The 20,691-nt window shown below is 38.2% G+C and overlaps 1 protein-coding gene across 1 annotated transcript in view; it reads left to right on the plus strand.

Annotated features, from left to right (window-relative positions):
• Window positions 1–6,807: 6,807 nt before the first annotated feature.
• prkx (protein kinase X-linked) overlaps window positions 6,808–20,691 on the plus strand; it is a 51,699-nt gene continuing 37,815 nt past the window's right edge. Inside the window, exon 1 of the mRNA XM_064310063.1 lies at window positions 6,808–7,605. Within this exon, the coding sequence (XP_064166133.1) occupies window positions 7,431–7,605 (175 nt within the window). The 5' untranslated portion in view covers window positions 6,808–7,430. The remainder of the gene's footprint in view (window positions 7,606–20,691) is intronic.

Genomic DNA, 20,691 nt, shown 5'->3' on the forward strand with positions numbered 1-20,691 from the left:
TCCAATGTCATTGGATGCAGACCAGCAGGACAAACATATTCATTGCATTTTGTTCAGAGCAAAAAGCCCACTGTTTGAGATAAAACCAAGATGGGCTCCTTTACTGGCATGCCATTGTGGCTATTGCCAATTCCAGTCTGGGGTGTATGCCTGCACTGCTGCAGATGGAAGAGTATGGGCAGGATCCAAAATTATTCCTTTACCTAATCCTGTTCTTCACATTCAAGGGAACGTCATTCAGGGAAATTTCATTGAAACACTTAGGGGTATTCACTGTTGTTTGACACAGCTCTGATATAAGGTCAGAATAAGCAATGCATTTATTTTGGTTAAGCTGTGCCTGAGGAACATTCTTCAGGTGTGTGTGTGTGTGTGTGTGTGTGTGTGTGTGTGTTACCGTACCCATGGGTCCAGAGAAAATAAGACCGAAACATGACCAGATTGTTACATCAGCAGATGTTTTACTTCTAGTACACATTTTGGAATATGATTATTCAGTCAGCAGAACAGCATCACCAAATATTCTCCTCACTATTTAATTCCAGTGGCACTAAAACTATTTTTTGCCCAGTGTCATGTCATGTTATGTCACATTTTAGGAATCACATGAGGGCATACTATCCTATGAGGATGAATTGATGTGCTGTTAATTGAGACTATTGCTGTAGTGTGCCAGTGAAACTGAGCATCATGAGTCTACTGTGTGCATGTGTTGCATGAGGCTGAGAGGAAGAGAGATGATATAGGAATGGATGAAGGACAATTAAAGACAGGGTAGGAGGAAAAGTGTGGTTTTTTCAAATAGGACAAAAGGTTTACTTTTTTTTAATGTCATGGTAATTTATAATGGAAATGTTGGACCCCAGAGTGGACAACTGACTAATTATGCAGCATGGGAGTCCATTTCATTTCCTGGGGAACTGGCATGTGAAGCAGCTTCTGTTTTAAATAAATGGCCCTGATTAATTCAATATATTTTCACAGATCTGAAATCTATTGGGATATTTGAATGTCAAGCAAATTAAATTTAAAGATTTTAAAGAAATGCCAAATGGAGTAAATGATTGTGCTAATTGAGGAATTAGCACCGGCTGGTGTTCACACTACTGCTTTGAGAACTGAGTTAAATATCAGTGGATTACAGCATGCCATTGAATCATTGATTCATTTAATATATAGTGTACAAAACATTTTATGTCAAACGGGCTTCTTTGTGAGATAATGTAAAGAGAACAATCTTATGTAATATCAAAGGAAACAATTATTGATTAATCATATTTTAAAAATAAAAAATCTGCAGAAATATTTTTTTTTTCTTCTCCTCATTATTAAAAAAATGTATTGCAGGTAAATTTTCTCAAAAGTACAGTGACTAACCTGAGAATAAAACCTGCTGCCTGCTGGCTCCTCAATTATGGCTCCTCAACCACTATATGACAGTGCCACTGAATTATAACTGAAATCTGCACTTGAAGCAGGAATGTCTGGGATTCAAGCATTTGCATATCAATATTCAAGACTGTGCAAGACAACAGTAATAGTTAGTCAAGTTTTTTTTAAAACTAAAATAAGATGTATACATTATTACAAAAAAGCAACTTAGCCTTTTTTGATTGTTGATCTGCATGTGAATAATTTAGCTTCCCATAGCCAATTCAAATCAGTTTTTTTGACACAATTGCATGGGATGTTGGAAAAAAACATACTGCAATTTGAAAAGTATTTGCTAGGGGGCAAGAGTAACTTAATTGCATAGGGCACTGAATAAACAGCACAAGAAACCTAAATACACATTACAGTAAAATGTAATGTTTGAAATATTGTGAAATCAATATGGATCATAGACTTCATTTCAAATGCACTACATACACTACATACACTCCCTGTATGAGTGTTCAAAAAAAAAAAACTACAAGCAAACATCCAAATGCATTCCACTTCAACCGTTTGAAAAGATATTTGGCTCAATAAATATGAATATGCAGGCAGACCGTTGATTGAATAATCAGACAACCAAAGCTGTATGAGATTAGGCCACAGGATTATCATTGACTGAGGTTCTGCAATACTTTTGTAATGCATGTGGACATTGTGGTAGAGATATGGTGGGTGCTGGTTCCCTGTGCTGCAGCTGCTGAGGGGTGTCAGCATGCGCCTCTCTAAATTCAGAAGCTTTAACAGCTGATATCTAAGGAAGGTCTCTCCAGCATTTCAGCACTTCCCACAGAAGCCTTTTTATAAACCCTTGGACTATGTGGCCCAAATGGACTACAGTATATCATTTTTCTTCTAGGTTGTCTTCAAGTCCACCTCTGCTTCAAGCTTGTGCACACCAGGGATTTAACCTCCTTGTTATTAAATCCCTCCTTTTAGTTATGATTGTGAATAATACCAGTTTTGTTTGTTCTGAGACAGCATTTACACAGGGATGGTCTGGAATGGAGCTGTCCATAATTAAACTGAATGGCTTTGTGTGTAGGTGAGGATTTAGGTTAATGCCATGCATCAGACATGGCTATATGCAGATAGATTTCTCATAAACAATCCTACAATGGTGTTGCTCTCTTTTACATGTTGAATTTAAAGGACAGTTAGCAATTGCCGGTAATGTGTCAGAATGTTACATTCCGTGACATGAAATAGGATGGGATTTACTCAACATTTCCACCTTCAGTTGAAAAAATCAATTCAAACTGCTGAAACATCACTTGATAAGAAATGCAAATGTATTAAATATCTGGACAGGGGAAAAGATTTAATAGACAGCAGAGTCCCTGATTATATTTCTCCTTGACATGACCTTCTGGCTTTCTTGAACTTAAACCAATTTTTTTTTTAAGTTGGCATAGTCAGACAGCATTAAAAGTATGCATACTCTTACAAGTCAAGTGTCCTCTTTTATATACATTTGAGGCAAAAGGTTGAAACAGGAAATGATTACTCCCCATTAAACCCTTGGATCTGATTATATGTGCTGAGGAATGGTAACAGCTTTTGATTTCCTCTTCAGGATTTCTGAAGCTCTTTCACTGGCTGACTGTTACAATGCCTCCTCTCGTGTCTCGCTTCCCAAGTTGAGCCATGTTTCCTGTCTATGTAGCCATCGGCTGAGTTCTCACTACATAACAATAAATAAGATGCTCATCTTAGATGAGTTGTTTGATTATGCTCTGTGACAGGCTTGCAGTGTCAGTTCCCTCCAATTTGCTATTGATCAGAAAATGTAATTGCCTTTGGTGGTGTCACCATTATTATCAGTTATAGAAGAACAAGTATTTGAGCACAAAAGGTGTACCTGCGGCATACGCTGGTCTGTCCCAAGATGTTGGGGAGAAAATCAGAGCAAGAAAGTTCTCCACTGTTTTAGCTCACCCTCTTACCAGCAAGCAATAAAGAGAAGTGCTGCAGGCATTGCATTTAGACATATGACAGGGCAATTTACAGAATACTGTCTTGGTTATGTTCTAGTGTGCAGCATATGAGGGCGTTGAGTGGTAATGTCTATTTTTCTGATTTGCATGATATTTCAGTGCACCTCATATTTGAAAACATCATGTTTGAGTCTCTTCCCATAGGGACGTTTGTGTGCTGAAAAAATACCATTGAATAATCAATATCTACTATATCTCAGCTAGACACACTGGCATAACAGTCATTAATATATTGCTCTATTCCAGACATGATTTGCTATAGGTGGTCAGCAGGGCTGCTCCCTCCCATATGAGAGGGCTTATCACCAAACAAACAGTTTTTACAGCCAGATGCTATATCCTCCAGGCTATATATATATATATATATATAATTTTTTTAAAAACCTTTCTCCTGGGGCTACTCCACTTCTTACTTTGCCTACGATCAGACATGCAAAACACAACCAAATCTCAAATGCAAAGCATGCCTTATCACTCTTTGTATTGTTTGAGCAGATTGAATGGACCGACAACCGTCTATAGCTGCAACTGCTAATATTCCGTTCAAACATATGGAGACGCTGTCCTTTTTCTGTATAGGTATAACTGATAGTTTTTTCATGATTAAAAACGTGAAAGAAAGGGGCATTATTATATCACTCTAAATTACCGATCTGTACCACTGGAGCTCTCGAAAAAGCCAGTAGCTTAGGTTATACAATCATTTGAAATGGTCAATTTTGGTGTCTTCCTTGGATTACAAAGACTTTAGGGTCACATTGCCAACCAGAGAAAACTGAAACAGCTTGGTCACATGGCACAGATGACAGCTAAGTGTGAAGCCTAGAGTATTTTAGGAGTGCAATGGCTATAATTATTCTCTGTTTGGTACACTACCACAGCACCACAACTCTGTCAATGCTGTCATATCGTCTTACTGAGGCTCAAATTCAATTAATATTACATACACTCAGTCAAAAAAATAATAACCCATTGAACAACAAAATTAAGTGAATCATCATTAATGTTAATACTTACACTGTATTATAACTGGAAGGAAACAACATTTTCAGTGGGAAAGGAAAACATGCTTTATATCATTATTCAAAGTTGAGGGCAAAGCATTAATATAATTGCAAATGTAATATCACTAAAATATATATGTGTGTGTGTGTGTGTGAGAGAGAGTGAGAGACAGAGAGAGGGGGGAGGGGTAAAATATTGTATGAGCAAAACAAGTTACTCAATCGGCCATTTCTAGTTAAGCTGCATAACAGGCCTGTCTCTGAAAGAAAAACAAGTGCAGAAAAGACAAAAATATCAGAGGCCTTTCAATTTAAAGAGCATGTTTGAAAAGGCTGTGGAGGAACAGACCTTTTATGTTCAGTGTGTGCCGTGCAGGCTGCTCCTCGCTGAATAGAAAATGGAAGCACTATATTTCCAACTTGGAGCTGCATTTTCACCTCCCCCAGGGGAGACAACATCTTTCACATCCTGGAAAGACCTCCCAGCCCTAATGCAAATTCGGTAAAAAGAAAACAACTTAGGAACAGAACCATCAGGTTTTTATGTGCAGTGTGTGTGAATAAAAAAGCTATGTCATAAGAATTACTGTCCTGCATGCAAAGTACAGTTTTATACTGCTACTGTTGTGTTTTCTGATTGAATATATAGTACTGCAGTGGTGCATTTGGGTTGCAAGCCCATTGAGATTGTTCTGTGCATGGTGCTCTGTGTTATTCTTGCAGAAGAATGAAAAAAGAAAAAACACTGAAATATTTTAATGGATTTAGTCATCCAGGCAGATCTCACATAGCAGAAATTGAAAAAGTGTCTACACATGCATCATTGGCTGTGTTTTTGAACAGAACTGATAGCTGAAATCCATTATGACAGTAAACTCCATTAATGCTTTGGTCCGTTCTGTGGGGGATGGTGTGACCCTGCCTGTTGGAGTACAGGGTTAGGGATCCTGTGCTATTTGTAGATGCTCTTATAGAGTGGAACTGCTCATGTTCTACTATTTAAGTCAGCCCCCGTCCTTCACCTTCATTCGAAAAACCTCATGGCCCAAAGAGATCAGATCATTATACATCATTATACTTCCTTCTGGCTTTTAATTCTATTTAATTGAACAAAGCTAGTACAAAGCTAGGGACAGAGCCTACATCAAACTTAATACAAAGTAAGCAGAAGAAGTAATAATATAACACTTGAGTCCAAGTGTAGGTCCACAGTGGGCAAGCAAGCAAGTCTAGTGCATACACTAGGTTAAGATGGACCATATCAGGTGCTAGAGCTGGGGGTGAGGTGTTGCTTGAAGGGATGATTTAGTGGAAATCTCACTTTAACATGAAGGAAGAGAGACTGTTTTCTTGTATATAAAAATTATTTAATGATTAATTAATCAGGGAAAAAGTCTAACACACTAACGTGGAGAAGTCAGAGTAATTCCAAAGCATGAATGAGAGAACACACAATACAGTCAACAAATCTGGGACTTGCCCTGTGAAGGATTCTTTTTGATTACCAATAGGTGTCAAAAAAGATTAGTCATTGCATTTACGCAACAACAGTTTTGTTCACACAAGGACCCTTGCAACCCATATTGTTTTTTTTTTTTTTTTTTTTTGTTTACCTTACAGATATTGGATTTTCTATGTGTTTTCAACTTTAATTGTGGTTATCACTCTGAACTTTGAATAACTCTGAGTTCTCCCTTTTTCCATAAGGTCTTGCACAAATTACAGCAGAGATTACTTGACTCAGCTTGCTTTGGCAGCACACAATCAAGACCATGATTATAATGTAATTCTTCTACAATGAGTTTACCGTTCTCAATGGAAACAGGATGTTCTGCTAAATTCATGTCTTACAAATCACTGTGGCTTCCCAAATAATGCAGTGGAAAATTAGTATACTGTTCATTGGTGACATTATGTTAAACACTGGTGGCAACTTTCGACAAACTCAGATTAATTTAAGGAGAGTTGCAATTCATGGTCAGTATTTATATTATTATTTTGTTTTAAGCTTATAAAACCAACGAGATTTCTAAACCTCCTTGTGACAAAATTAAATCATGAAAGTTTTGGTCCCTGAAATTTAAAGCAGCTTCCAAATTCCATCAGAGTATATAGCACGATCTTGCAGCACAGCTTCCTTTTGTTCTATTCCATGAGCATCGATCGTTTTAATTCATTAACACGTGACGCGTGATACGTTTCCACCTTTTTTCCCCGTGGTCATCTCCCAAGGTGTGGTGCAGTGGGAGCAGTGTCTTGAAAAAGCGAAAAGCGAGTGCGCCTCTCGCAAGTAGATCCGCCTCTTCTGTGAACTCATTGGTCAGATCTTTTGCCTCCTGTCCTTTAGTATTGGTTTACTTTCCTGTCAATCACAGTTGAACTTTTGTGTCTCCCTTCCTTGTCTGGCGCGTTAGCCCGTCAGCTAGTTACGTGTAAAGCTGTTTGAAACTGCTGCTAACTGATGGGTAGCACGGGTTTATGTTACGTTGAGCGGGGCGTTGGAGTGAAGTAAATGATTCAAACCTTTAAAATACCATAGCGCGACTGTCACCATTAGCGTAATGTTGTAGAGACAATACTACTGCTCCGTGACTGCTGATTACTCTAGCCACATCCAGCTCTTGTAGAGTGCACCGTGCGAGGATCAGCCCGATTCGGAAGTTCAGCCTGGCTTTAGATTGTGTTTCATTTCTTTAGTGGTTGTTTGCAGACAGAAACTAGTGGGCTTATCGGTGGATTGGTTCACATCGACGCTTTCGGGAATGCAGCTAGCTAGCTAGCTAGTTGCCAGGCGAACGTAATGCAATTCAGCAGGGGAAGGAAACGAGAAGAGTCGTTGCTGTTGCGGTCCAGACAAAGAAAGGCGACGATAGCTGGTCGGAATCAATGAGCGTTAAATCGATAACGTTTTTCGGAGGGGAAATACTTGTGTTCAGATAACAAGCAAGAGAGATTTTGGCTAAGTAACGTAGATTGACGTTCGCCCGGGCGGAACATGGCATCATCTAGAGCTAAGAGTGGAGTGAACAATGAAAGCAGTTCTTTTCGGGAGGGTGCCAACAACACTGCCAGTGACACAGCCAGTCCCACACTCGCTGCGGCGGCATCGCTGTCACTTGCCAACAGCAGGACCTATTCGCTGGATGACTGGGACACGGTCGCTACAGTTGGTGAGTATTTATCGATAGCTAGAAAGCGAACTGTCAGCATGTGTGATGGTTAGCTGAAGTTAAAGCAGAAATAACGTTAACCGGCTGACATAACGTTTGCTGACTAGCTAATGATACCGAACTGTAATTGCAGAAACTTGTTCTTTCGTGTCGATACGTTTCCCTTATTCACGTGAATTTCCACCAACATAGCCTGTCAAGTTTCTAACTTGGCTAGCTTAGTAGTTGCATTCACAGTAAGTTTAGCTTCTGTGGCGCTTGCCAGTGCCAGACTGACATTTGCATACTTAAGTTGGCTAACGCGGTCAATATGAGCCTTGCCGTATGTTTAACGTTATTGCGGTCCCTTTCTCAATTAAAGATAGTCTGTTTTTTGTTATCTCTAGCTTCGCCTTCAGTATTACTAAGTATCTTAGAATAGCTGCTAGACTAACTTTTACCGTTACCCGGACAAAGCGGTAGCTGCAGTCGTTGTCCAGCTAATAGCTAAACAAACATAGCCAGCTTGCTACTGTAGCTTTAACTAAAATCATCACGCGCTACACATAATAGTAACAAGTAAGTAGCCTAACAGATAAAATAAAAATTAAGACCCAACCAACTTAAAATGATGTGAATAGATATAGTTCTCTGGCATCACTAAGCGACCTTATATAAGGATGTTCATCGCATTGTGATTATGGGGTAATTAAAAAAACAATATTGCAATATTTTCTCCAGCTAAGATCCACGCAGGTCTTTAATTGAAGTTGTCACATAACGTCATGCTTTTTTTGGACGGAATGCAAACTCGCGCTGCTTAAAATTCTAACACCTTTTAATTAGTCTTCCTAAAGGTGAGACTGTGTTGGATGTGTGAGAAAGGAGTATTTGCGGATGAAATGCAGTACTTTTAGGCGAAGAGAAAAGTTGTAGGGAATGGAGGACAAGTACAGAGTCTTCAGAATTGTGTGACATGAGTAATCTGTAATTAGCTAACGCAACCCCCAGACGTAAATTTGGATGGCACCTATGCCATTTGCCAAGTTACGGCCTGGCGTGGCATGCCCCATACCTATACAGCATCGAGAGTTTTTCACTTTTCAGGGTTTCCTACAGAAATAACCCCAATGACCACAGACTCAGCCCTTAAGAACATTATCTTCTGTACCTTCTGACCTCATGTAAACACACATAATTTAGATACTGTACAACTTCACATGTCCCCACTTTGGTTATTTCTCATTTTCCTCCTTTCCTGCCTATTTATACGTCCCAGACTAAATCATTCTCACCATTGGACATTTGGCTACATCTACCAGTAACAACATCTGATCAAAGTTGGCAATTGCAGGATACTCTGATTCACTGGAAAAACTCATGTGGTCAAAGGCTGCGTCCAGAATTGCAAACTATGTACTGCATAGCCTACTACATATCATTTGTAGCACATCCAAAACAACAGCATGACTGAAATATGTGAAAAATACCATGATGTCATACTACTTTCTATGAAATGCACTGCACACTATGTTGGCATGAGTATCCCACTTGCATTAACCATTGCGTTAACCATTGCATTGCAATGGTTAACAATTCAAGCAACCAGTAATGGCATAGGGCGGTGTTGTGCAAAATATTTCACTCCTGTCACACACCATCATCAATGTACAGAGTGCTGGAAGGAAGTGGAGCTTTTCTAAGACGATGTAGTATGTCCAAAAAGCCATTGTACGTTTTACTCACATACTAAATGTGCTGCATGATGGTATATGTAGTACATAGTATGCGATTTCGGACACAGCCAAAGTTCTTTCAAATAAAGACTGAACTACTACATTAAAAAACATTTTTTATTGTAAAGGCAAGTCCCATTGTTTGAATCCTATTGGGTAAAATACAGCCACACATTGGACTGTTTTGCTTTTGGAGTTCTAACGGTACCTGCTGTTGCTGACTGAGTCAACAGAGCAAGTGTAACGTTAGTACTGAAATAAAGCACCAAAATCTGCAGTTTGGTCCAGTTGGTGCCGGTCGTATGGGACCATGGCTCAGACAGCTACATGACTACATATAAATTGGTAACTTTTCAGAATATAACAGTTGTTTGCTTTAATACAATGTTAAAAATTAGCCACTTCCCTTGGTATGTAATCACTATTGTTGGAGGGAAATGCATCATCACCTATGCGACTTTTAGTGTGGGGTTATCTTTTTTCTTCAACAACATGAACCAATATTTAGTGGTATTCCTACAGTAAAACTAATATATTGTATTAATTTACTTGTATGTATTGTTATGGGATGCAACATTTAATGAAATGTGTACTCTCAAAACACGCCAAAATGTATAGTGGCCCTGTGGCTTCAAAATTTAATTGCAGCTGGGGGACTCAAATCGACCAGGCTCACCTCCCCTTTTTCACCGTAATAAAAAAACACTCATTCGTAAAACTAACATTCTTTATACCACACAGTAGACAAGATCTTGGAAATGCATGTAAAAATGTTGTTGTTCAAACAAGTTTTTCTGGTGAATTAGCCACCAGAATACATGTACATTGGCAGCAGCTTGGCTGGTTGTGGCATTCTAGCTGCTAGGGATTTGGAATCCACAATGTGGCCAGTTTTCTTTTTCACCATAATTACAAAAAAACACCCATTCGTAAAACTGAAATGCTTTCTACCACGCTGTAGACAAGACAAATATATACTTTAAAAAATATTGTTTAGCTGTCTGGCCATGTCAGAAAACATTTTATAGGACCTCTTCTTTCTAGCATAACTTGGACGAATCAGAATTGAACAATCAGGATTATGTCAAGACGGGTTGGCTACAATTTGAATAATATTTCATTTCAGCAATACAAAATCCTTCTGGGGTTGTTTTGAATAAGATAGCGAGCACCGTTTTTTTGTTTTTTGTTTTGGTGCCATTTCGCTTCAGAAATGACTAGAATTAGGCTATTAGTCCCTCATGACGCTGGCAGCTGTAACGTTTTTACGACACCTAAATATATGAACCAATGAATAAATTATAACCAATTAACATCTAAAACATTTCACAGTGAGTTTTTCTTGTGATGAAATGTGTAATAATGCCTTCAATGTGGTTAGAATTTTTATAATGATCCCACTGGTTTTAGTGAAGTGTTAAGTGCAGGCACAAATGCTCATAACCAGTCAAATTAGCAAAATAATTTCTGAATTCTAAAGTAGAAAAGTAATATTGCTTAACTGTCAGTATACTTTTGAAATGATTTAATATCAATATCCAGTCTGATTTTGTATATTTCCTTGATAAATAATCTGTTGAAGTGAGCCCAGCTGCCAGTTTTGTTTTATGTTTGTGTATGGAACACCCATTGTGATTACATTGCAGGCCGAATGTTCGACCTCCCTTCCAGCAATCAAAATCATCAAGCATACAGGCAAGATAAATGACGGTCGGCTCTCCATCAAAATTAAACCAGGATTTAGGCGTTTTATGTGTTTATGTGTTTCAAATGTCCATCATACTTCTTTCAGGCAGTCTTTGTACATTGAAATGACCTGAATTTTAGATGTGGTATCATGCATAGTTTAACAGATACATAGGTCTGGAGATGTTCCAAAATGTATGCAAGTTTGGGGGGTTAACGCTTATCTGATTGTATGTAAGGATTTGAATTAAAATTAAAAAAAAAAATAATAATAGTTAATTTATATCAACTATCCAGAATGCAAAGAACACAAAATGAGTTCAGTTTTGTCCCAAATATGAATGTCGCTTGAATCAAGATTAAATCAATCAAAATATTTAATGATGAAAAGTCATATATGGGCATATTCATACGCGTATGACACATTCACAAATACAGTATTGTGATATTATTTAATATGGGCCTCAGGTGAGGTAATCAGCCTTATGGAATTCCCTCATGGTAAAAATCATCCTGATTATTCACTTATCATGATGCAATACACTCTTTCTGCACAATTTATTTATTTCTCAATAACTATTTGGAATATGGAGCTCTAGCTTCAGTTTTTGTCTTTACAGATAGGTAAGGAATATTTATTATAAACGAAGGGGTTCTGAGGAACTGGCCTGACAGCCTTGTCTATTTCCCATGGAATGACTCTTGATCTTTTTTTTGTTGGTTTGTTTTACTGTTGTTCAGCATGTTTGTATAGCATTCCCCGTAATTCTTGTTCTTACTAGGCTGACAGCTTCACTACAAAAAGCAAAATTATCCTGGATAGTTAACTAGAGGGCTGTGGGGTGATTTAGGGATGAGATTAATAGGTCACCCTACTGGTTTAAATAAGAACATATAATGCTGTAACATAATAAACTAACATTTATACATCTCTATTGATATTTCCATTATGGAACAATAGGCAATATAAAAAACTCTCCAGCAATGTGACTTTACACTGTATATTCAGTATTCTATTTATTTCATGCACAAAAATGGCACACTCCCAAAAGTTAAAGATGTGCAGACTAACAGAGTGTAAATAATGAAAAATCTGAAAATTGCACGCTCAGTTTCTATTTGCTGTGTTTATTTAACCCACGTTTTGGCAAAAGATGCCTTTGTTAGGGTGATTAGCAGTGAGCAAGCATAGCCCTATTATTGGACTAATTGAAGACAGGTGAAACAAAACCATGTGACACGACGACATCTTCAAATTTAATGAAGTATGCACGTGTACAACTGATCTCTAGTATGTACACAACAAGATGGCAAAATCTCTAATTAAACGCTATTAATGTAAAATAACAAAAGTAATGCAGAGTGTTGTTATTCACTATATTATGTTTTCAACAATATAGATTAATACTTAGGCCTATATAATATACAGATATACAATGTAACTTAGATGCACACTTGTACAATTTGTTTTTATATTGATATGCTTCAATATCTAGACCTAGCCTACTTATAGTCAACAGCACTACTGTGCATAATTTTTGTTATTTTACATGTATAGTGTATGTGTATTAGTATTTTGCCATCTTGAGTACATAAGAGAGATCTGTTATACATGTGCATACTTCTATAAATATTGAATGTGTTGTTGTGTCATACAGTTTTGTCTCACCTGTTTTCAATTAGTCCTATAATAGGTCTATGCCTACTCATTGGTAATTAGGAAGGCATCTTTTGCTGAAACGTTGGTTAAATCAACACAGCAAAGAGGAACCTGAGTGGGCAACTTTCTTATTTTTCATTATTCAGTTTATTTCAGTAATTGTTCAGTGTGACTGTGTAATCCTGAAGTTTTCTTTTATTAAAACATGCTTATTTGTTTTTGTCCTTCAGGTTTTTTTTTTTCAATTGTAGCCAAGTTTAATTAAAAAAAAAAAAAAAAATAGTTATAATAATAATAATACTTATTATTATTATCTTTTTTCCGTTTGCCCCCTCAAAATATTAATGTTGCATACAAGCTCTAGTTTGGTTTATTAGCTAGCATATTCTCTGTAATCCCATTTTTTTTTTCTTTTTTTAAACCAAAAAGTACCACTTCAGTTGGTTCCTAGCACTTGAGCTTAAACTCTGCTTATGTTTTTTTTAACAGTTTGGTGAATAGAAATGCAGTGATCATTCCCAACGTTCCTTTTCATCACTGTAGGCTACAACTGGTTAAGTAGGCCTAAACTGGTTCTGGTGCACCTTTGCTGTAAAGTTTAGCACTTGGCCTATTTAGAACCTGCACTAAATCCGGTCTTGGAATGTTGGCAGGTAGACTGTTTGATTTACGTGGAGGTTCCGGTTCTCAGGGTTATCATGCAAGAAAGAGGACGGATGTGTCTTCTGGACATGAAATCTCGCAGCACTACTGAAAAATAATGACTTTATCGGACAGCTCTACGCAGTGTCAAACACCTGATTCGATGAGCCATGTATTTGCATATCTGATTGGCTGGAATTGGGATTCAGAGTGTGTCCAAGGATCAAGTGGTGGAAGGAGCATCTGTCCTTGGGCTTCAGCTGTCACATCAAATTTGTAAATTGAAGACAACACGTTGCCGCAAATCACTTGTGATGAAGTATCTTGACTGAGTGGTATTTTCTGTCAGCTCTGCATGTAAATATTTAATGCTGTTAGTTCAGCTGTACCACACAGCACAGCTGCATACACATTGGCAGGGGGCCAAGCATTTATTTGGTCACTCCATAAACACTAATAATGTGCTGAAATTAATTAAGTAAGCCACGTGATACAGCATGTTTCTAACTGGAAGCTTTTGATTTATGGGAAAATTCTGAGTCAGTCTTCCCAGTGGTATGGTATAAATACTTCTGTCTGTCAGTCTGTAGTTAGCCTTCTTAAATGCATACATTTGCATGGATTTAATCTTGCATGAAAATCAACGCACATTGAGATTTGAGACTTGAAACTGGTGTGAAACTATTCTTATGCTACACAGACTCGAGAGGATCCGTACAATTGTGCAGTGCAAATAAGACTAATAACTTATAGGTATTCCTGCTTCTCTTTATATTAATGGTTAAGAATTTACCTATTCAATTTAAATTTAATTCTAAGTTGCACTTAATATTAAAGGTTTCTACCAATGTTATATCCCTAAATAATTCTACCGTCTCTAAATTTGTAATTCATTTAGAATATTTTTTTCTGACAGGTAGAAAGGAAAGAGAGTAACAGATAATACTGATAATATTGTATACCATGGTATTTGACGACATCGCCGATATCATTGTCTATAACTACAGTATTTTTAAATATTATTATCATCCTTGTTATTATTTTAAGAATATGATATACATAAGTGCTTTTAAATGATAATACTTGCTATAATTAAACATGTGAGTTAATATTTTGCAATCTGTAACTCTAAATCTGCATTACCGTGTGTGCTGAGGCCCGCCTGCTTATTTTAGAGACGTCCTTTCTCCACGACCTTTTCTGCTGACGTTTTGCTGCTCACAATAATATCCGTCTTGTTTTTCTAATATTTGGTTACTATTATATGTATGTTGGTTATTTAGTCATCAAAGCAGTTAGTGTCTTGCTTGAAGAAAAACTCTAATTTGAAAGTGTAGCTTTATTTGATTTGATTTCATTTGCGCTTTCTCCCTTTTTTTCTCTCCACTTTTTCTTACTGTAAGTCCTGCGGCTAGCAAGTGTTGCTAACCTCAATGAAGTCTTTCAAGCTTTCATTTGAAATCATTACCTTCTGTGAGGATTGTAACTAAAATGAGGTGTTATAGCCTATCCCTATTTCAAAAATAAAAAACCTTTAAACGGTGTGCACAGTGAGCAAAGAGTAGCAAATCAGTTTTCCATGTCACATAAATTAGGTAAATAATGAATATTAATATTATGATCAGTAATAATGAATATTAATATTATGATCAGTAAAATTGTTAGCTAGTTACTCAGCAATGCACTAATAGTCCTGCCCCGTAATGACAGTGGTGCTTACTTCCACTGGCAGCAGATGAGGCTTCTCTCATTTACGCTGAGAGCGATATCATTATGCTCTAATATTTTCCTTATTATTCCTTGTATCTTTACTATAACCCTGGACTGTATACTGGGGTCCTTGCTGTTGACATCTGGATGAGATAAGAGGCTCCAAAATTAGTCAGTAATAGCCAGTGGTAACTCGGTGGGAGGGATGCTGACAATTGCTATTGTTAGCTAGCATAAGCACTTTTCCTGTTACATATTAATTTTAACGTCAACTATGGATCGTTGCCATTTATATCTCAATGACTCAATGATTGGAGAATGAAAGAGGCATCTGGCAACCTTGAGTATAGAGTACCATTGACATTAGGCTGGCAAGTGACGTCAGGATGAAGGTAGCCTACAGAACTCTGACCTCTAGGGAGGTGTGGGAGCACAACGAGAAGGGAAAAAAGATGACAACTTATTTGATTCAGTTACCAGGAAGCACTGTGCATACACAGTTTCAACTGGTCACTGGTCACAGTAAACATTCATTTGTCAAATACGATACCCGTAGCCTCCGACAGGCTATATAAATAAAACGGTTCTTTCAAGATTATAATTAAATTACTTAAATGTACCTGGGAATCGTTTGATTAACAAGGGGTTGGTCTGTGTTCAATCTGATAGTCTGGACAAATACAAGTGAATGTAACTGACGGGTCCTCTCAATGGGTTTTCTGTGGAAACTTGCTTTCCGAAGTGAAAGCTTGACAGAACTGGTAACAGTAACTAAGGAAAGCAGGTCTTGGGTGGGCTTTGGCAAAGTGTCAGGTTCATCGCAAGAGGAGGTCGTTTATCTGATCTCACAAACGGGAATCACTTTTTTGAATACGTATAAACATAAAATCCTTGTGAAAATCAGTTTAAACCAATCGGCTCCTTTTAAATAAAAAAAAACTGGGCGTCTTTTGGTGAAAATCTATGATCACCGAGAACAATGAGCCTTAGCTATAATATAAAAAAAGATAACATTGAATATTATGATATTTCTTAAAGGCATATGAACAATATGGAAGTGGGATATTGTGACAACCCTAGTCACAGAACAGAGAAGGGATGACTGCTGAGAAACCTGCCATGGCTGGGATTGTTCCGAGTTGGGTGGGAGGGGCTTGCATATGACATGAGAATCGGCCATTTTACAGACCATGCCAAACGTCTCCCCAGCCGTCTCTGATCTTTAATATGTTTCAGATTCTGTCCTGGTAATATATTTACATTAATTTCCTTTTTTGTGTTTTTGGGGAAAAGACCATTTTCCTTGTAGAAAGTGACATTTCGTGCCATTCCACCACTGAATGGATGAGCTATTATAGGCCTGGCATGGAAATCCAATTTGCTGCATCTTTTCTGGAATGGAAGGGATTACAAATCAGTTAAGCTCTTATCTGGATGCTTTTATTATTTTAATTGTCCCTAAAATGATAAGGAATGGAAAAAAATGAACAGTGGCTTGCTGTTATATAAATGTGAGCTGTGTTCTAATGGAAGAGAACACCGGTCTGTTGGGAGATAAAGACAATGATATCAAGCAGTGATTAATGCTGGTAAATGTGAAATGGAGTCTCTCAAAGTATTTGATGCAGGATCCTACATTTTAAATCTGCTATTGAAATCACAGGCACTGCTACAGCCTTAAGGTACACCCAGTGCATGCATGTTATTGCTGCCAAATGAAAGGACAGATGGAAAGTTAAAATGACAGATTGCTTTTTCCCATACTAGATCCGCGTTTTATATTGTCTTTGAACTGAAAACAGTAGGGAACTCTTCATAGCCAGATTGCGACTGGTTTGAGAACTGGTGAGCACCCACGGTTGATTACTGAAAGGTTTTTAGCTGTTTCATATCTATGTGATTGCTGTACTTGTCATTACTTTTTCTGGCTGCTTGCAGTGACATTAAGGTTCCTCAATATTTTTGAATACAGTGTAAGGTTACTTCTCATTTGTTTTATGCTGCTGGTGGAATTTGTAGAAAAGAATTAGCCTTTACACTTTCAACAAGACCAGGTCAAAACCTAGTATATGGCTGGACCGGCCAACCAATGGTGTAACTTCATAACTCGGCCGACCAATGGTGTAACTTCATCACTCAGTGACTCAGTCACAGACATTCACATTTGTAGGGCTGGCCCCGCTGTTGCGGTCCAGCCAAAAATAGGCAGCAGGTCTGTAACAATGCATTTGCTTTCCACAATGATGGTTCATCTCACCTCTCTTTAATTTCATATCAAGTTTAAGTTGTGTAGCTTTATATCAATAGCTTATCACAGCACCAGATTATAAACAGCCCTGCCATATGTGTAGGTCATGAACGCTAAGGTACAGCCTGCCTGCATAACCCATAACTGCATGATCTGGAATTGTAGGCCCTGCTTATTAATTTATGGTAGTATATTGTGAAATGGACATGAATTAATCATGTCTTTTTGCATGCTGTATTTAATGCGAGTTTTGAAATCTTTGTCACCACCAGCGGTAAGAAAACCCTCTGGCATCTCTGCAAAGGTATTTTACTGTACTTACAAAAACCGGATGAACCAGTCATGTAGTTTTTTCTTTGTCGCATTAAGCTGGTGTGATTTTTATGAATTTGCCCGCTTTAGCGTACGTTAGCCGCTTATGGTGAATTATGGATTGTGCGGTTTCACCCGCAGCAGTCTTCTAGCCCGATTATCCACATGCTAATGTTCCCATGGCTGGTGCTCATCTCCCTGGTGCCCACTCTCATGCTCCTGAATACTGCTTTGTGGAAGTAGGTCTGCAGAAAGATGTGTTTCAAATGTTTTTGAGGATACAGAGCTGTGGGCAGGTTGGGAATTTCAAAAGTACATTTTTCTGTGTAATGTTTTAATGTCTCAGAGGTTTTACCCGGACTGTATAACCCCAAAACTTAAAGAAGACTGTGCCTTGAAACATTGTCTTAAGTGACTTATATTGGTGTGCAAATGCTGCAGAACGTTATAGCAGAAGGCAAGACATGAAGTATCCACAAGAAGAATACTTCCAAAAATATCAAAAGGCCAAAAAGAAATGTATAAAGTTTCTTAATTAATTAATTAATTAATTACAATCTACAGTGTCCAAATAAAAAGTGCACCAAAAGTAAAACAAGAATACTGATTTTTTTCAGCACTGGATCATCCTCTATGTTTTTCACTTTGATCTATTTATGAGTTTTCATTTGTATTTTCAGCCTGTGGATGGTCAGATGGCCACAGAGAGGTGACTTATCAGGTTAGGTGGCCCTGTCTCACTTGGCTGGTCACTTTGTTTCCATTGTTATGGTTTATACTGACATAGCTGGTGAGATAGCATCTTAATGGATCGTTATCTTTACATTATCTTCACTTGGCTCTTATAACTGCCATTCAGAGAAAACAAATTGAGCCAATTTAATGTCATCAATTTGGGTGGGTCATTGCAGCTGCTGCTTAAAGCAAGTTCTCTGACTGAGATTTCTTTTTAGAATTGTGTGTGGAAATTCCCCCATGTCATACTTGTGCCTAGGCAAGATTTTTAAGTGTGATGTGTCACCATTATGACATCACTTTTGAATGGTATTGCTGAGCCATCTTTTTCCATCCAGTTATTTTCTATTGCTTATCTCATTACAGTGGTTACCACATCAGCACTGGTTGTATTACTAGCGTCTCTTCTGCTAGCCGACGGTATCGTGTTGAAAGTGTTCTTGTAGCGGTTTTTAGAATTCTCTGTGCCTGCCGTTGCTGTTTGCTGTGATGGCTGAAAATGGATTGCAAAAAAAGAACTGATTCACCAACACAGACTCTTCCGAAGTTTCCTTGTTGTCATCCCGGTCGGTGCAAGCACACAGCAGAGATGATAAAACATCATGTCAATGCCTGCCCTGGAACAGCTTGTGCTGCGGTAAAACGAGTAGCCAGTTCTGGCTGTTGTGGGATCATCGGCTTTGTGTATACAGATCTTAACGCGGGCCGTCACAGTCTGGCTTTTGCTTGTAATTTTTCTGTTGTTCAGTCTCTAGCCAGTAAGTTGTACGAAATGAGATTGTTGCTGGATAGTGGTGGGTGACAAAGGACTGGCTGAGTATGTAGGTTGATGTAAAGCTCCCTTTATATTAGGTGATAGCTGCTTCTGTCCCTTTCAGGCAGACTATTATTTTAAATGGTCAGTATTTAATTTAAGTCTATTTCATTTTATTGAGACTCCCTCAAACCTTCCAGGTTTTGAATATTCTCATAGACATAATAATGCCTGGGAATTTTTCTTTATTTTATTAAGATTGCCACTAGCTGTCCAGGTTCTGAGTGTTGTCATAGAGATAATAGTGCCCGGATAGGTTGTTCAGTTGACTGTATATGGAACTTAATGATTTGTGACGAGACGATGTGAAGCTTTCCCCCTGGCAGTGCTGTTAGATTTGCTACATTCCTCATATTTTAATGAAATGCAGTTAAAAAAATAAATAAAAAATTGGTCCTGAAATGGGGGTTATAACTGTTAAATTTCGCTCAGTGCTTATTAATATTCTTTATTCATGTATTTATACTAGTTCCCCTTCTGCAGACTAGAAGTTATTCTTTTAATACCAATTCCAATAAGCCGTCCTCAAGTTAACCTTTTTTCATTTAAAAAAAATTTGATGCATTAGACGAGTAATAAATCACTCAGGTAAAAATCTCTTTCAAGTATTTGATAGTAATTTTACCTGACCCCTAATGACTATCAGATGTGCTTATATTTTACTCCAGGTTTAGTTTCATCTCTATTTATTTTCTAGAATTCAACAGTTCATATGATAAGCTACTGTTGTCGATGTTCATATTTTTAACTAACACTTGAATGGACAGAACTGGGCTGTTTGAAGGTGTGTTTCAGTTTGGGTTGTGAGGCATTCTAGTCCCTCCTGTAGTGGACGTGCTCGACCCTCTGCATCCCGCTTGTTCTGCCTTGTGCTTCTCTGCCTGCTCGCAGGCCACTGCAGAGCAAATCTGCCCCGCGCCTGTGAGCCCCGCCCACCACCCGCCGGCCTCTTCCGCCAATCCGACCGCGCGCAGAACGCCTCCCTCTCCGCCCGCTCCTGTCCCAGCTGGGTTAGTCTGGACCATGGCCACAGGACCGTCCAATCCCACAGCCCCATCCGATCCCATAACACACATCGCTGCCTCCGATTGCGCTCGCTGCTGTTTACTCCTACATGCTGGGGCCATGAATTATGTACGGTAATGCTGTTCAATTTAAATTTAGCTTTGCCAAGTCTGTAGCGCCTGAACTAACAGCTAGGGTCCTTCAGCATACCCAGGATTGCATTGTTATAAAACCTTGCTTTTTTATGTGTGTTCATGCATTGTTTTGTTTTGTTTTTTTAAATTGGCATTTTCAGCTGGACACACAGAGACAGGAGGAGTTCAGGTGCTTGAATAGGCTGAAGAAGTAGGGGAGTAGGCTTGTTATCATGTACGTTTTTGGTGGTCCTGCCCCCTTTAAATCTTGACATACACATATCAAAAAAAATACAATGTGTCATTTTCATAAACCCTGTGCAGTCAATAAATTCATCTATACCAGAATGTTAGCTTTATAATATGGTTTCTGCTATAGCACAGAATTCCTCCATTGTTCAGCGTTTTTGCAAGAATTCTGCGCT

This window comes from Anguilla rostrata, chromosome 15 (assembly GCF_018555375.3).
Source record: "Anguilla rostrata isolate EN2019 chromosome 15, ASM1855537v3, whole genome shotgun sequence".
NCBI classification, from domain to species: Eukaryota; Metazoa; Chordata; class Actinopteri; order Anguilliformes; family Anguillidae; genus Anguilla; species Anguilla rostrata.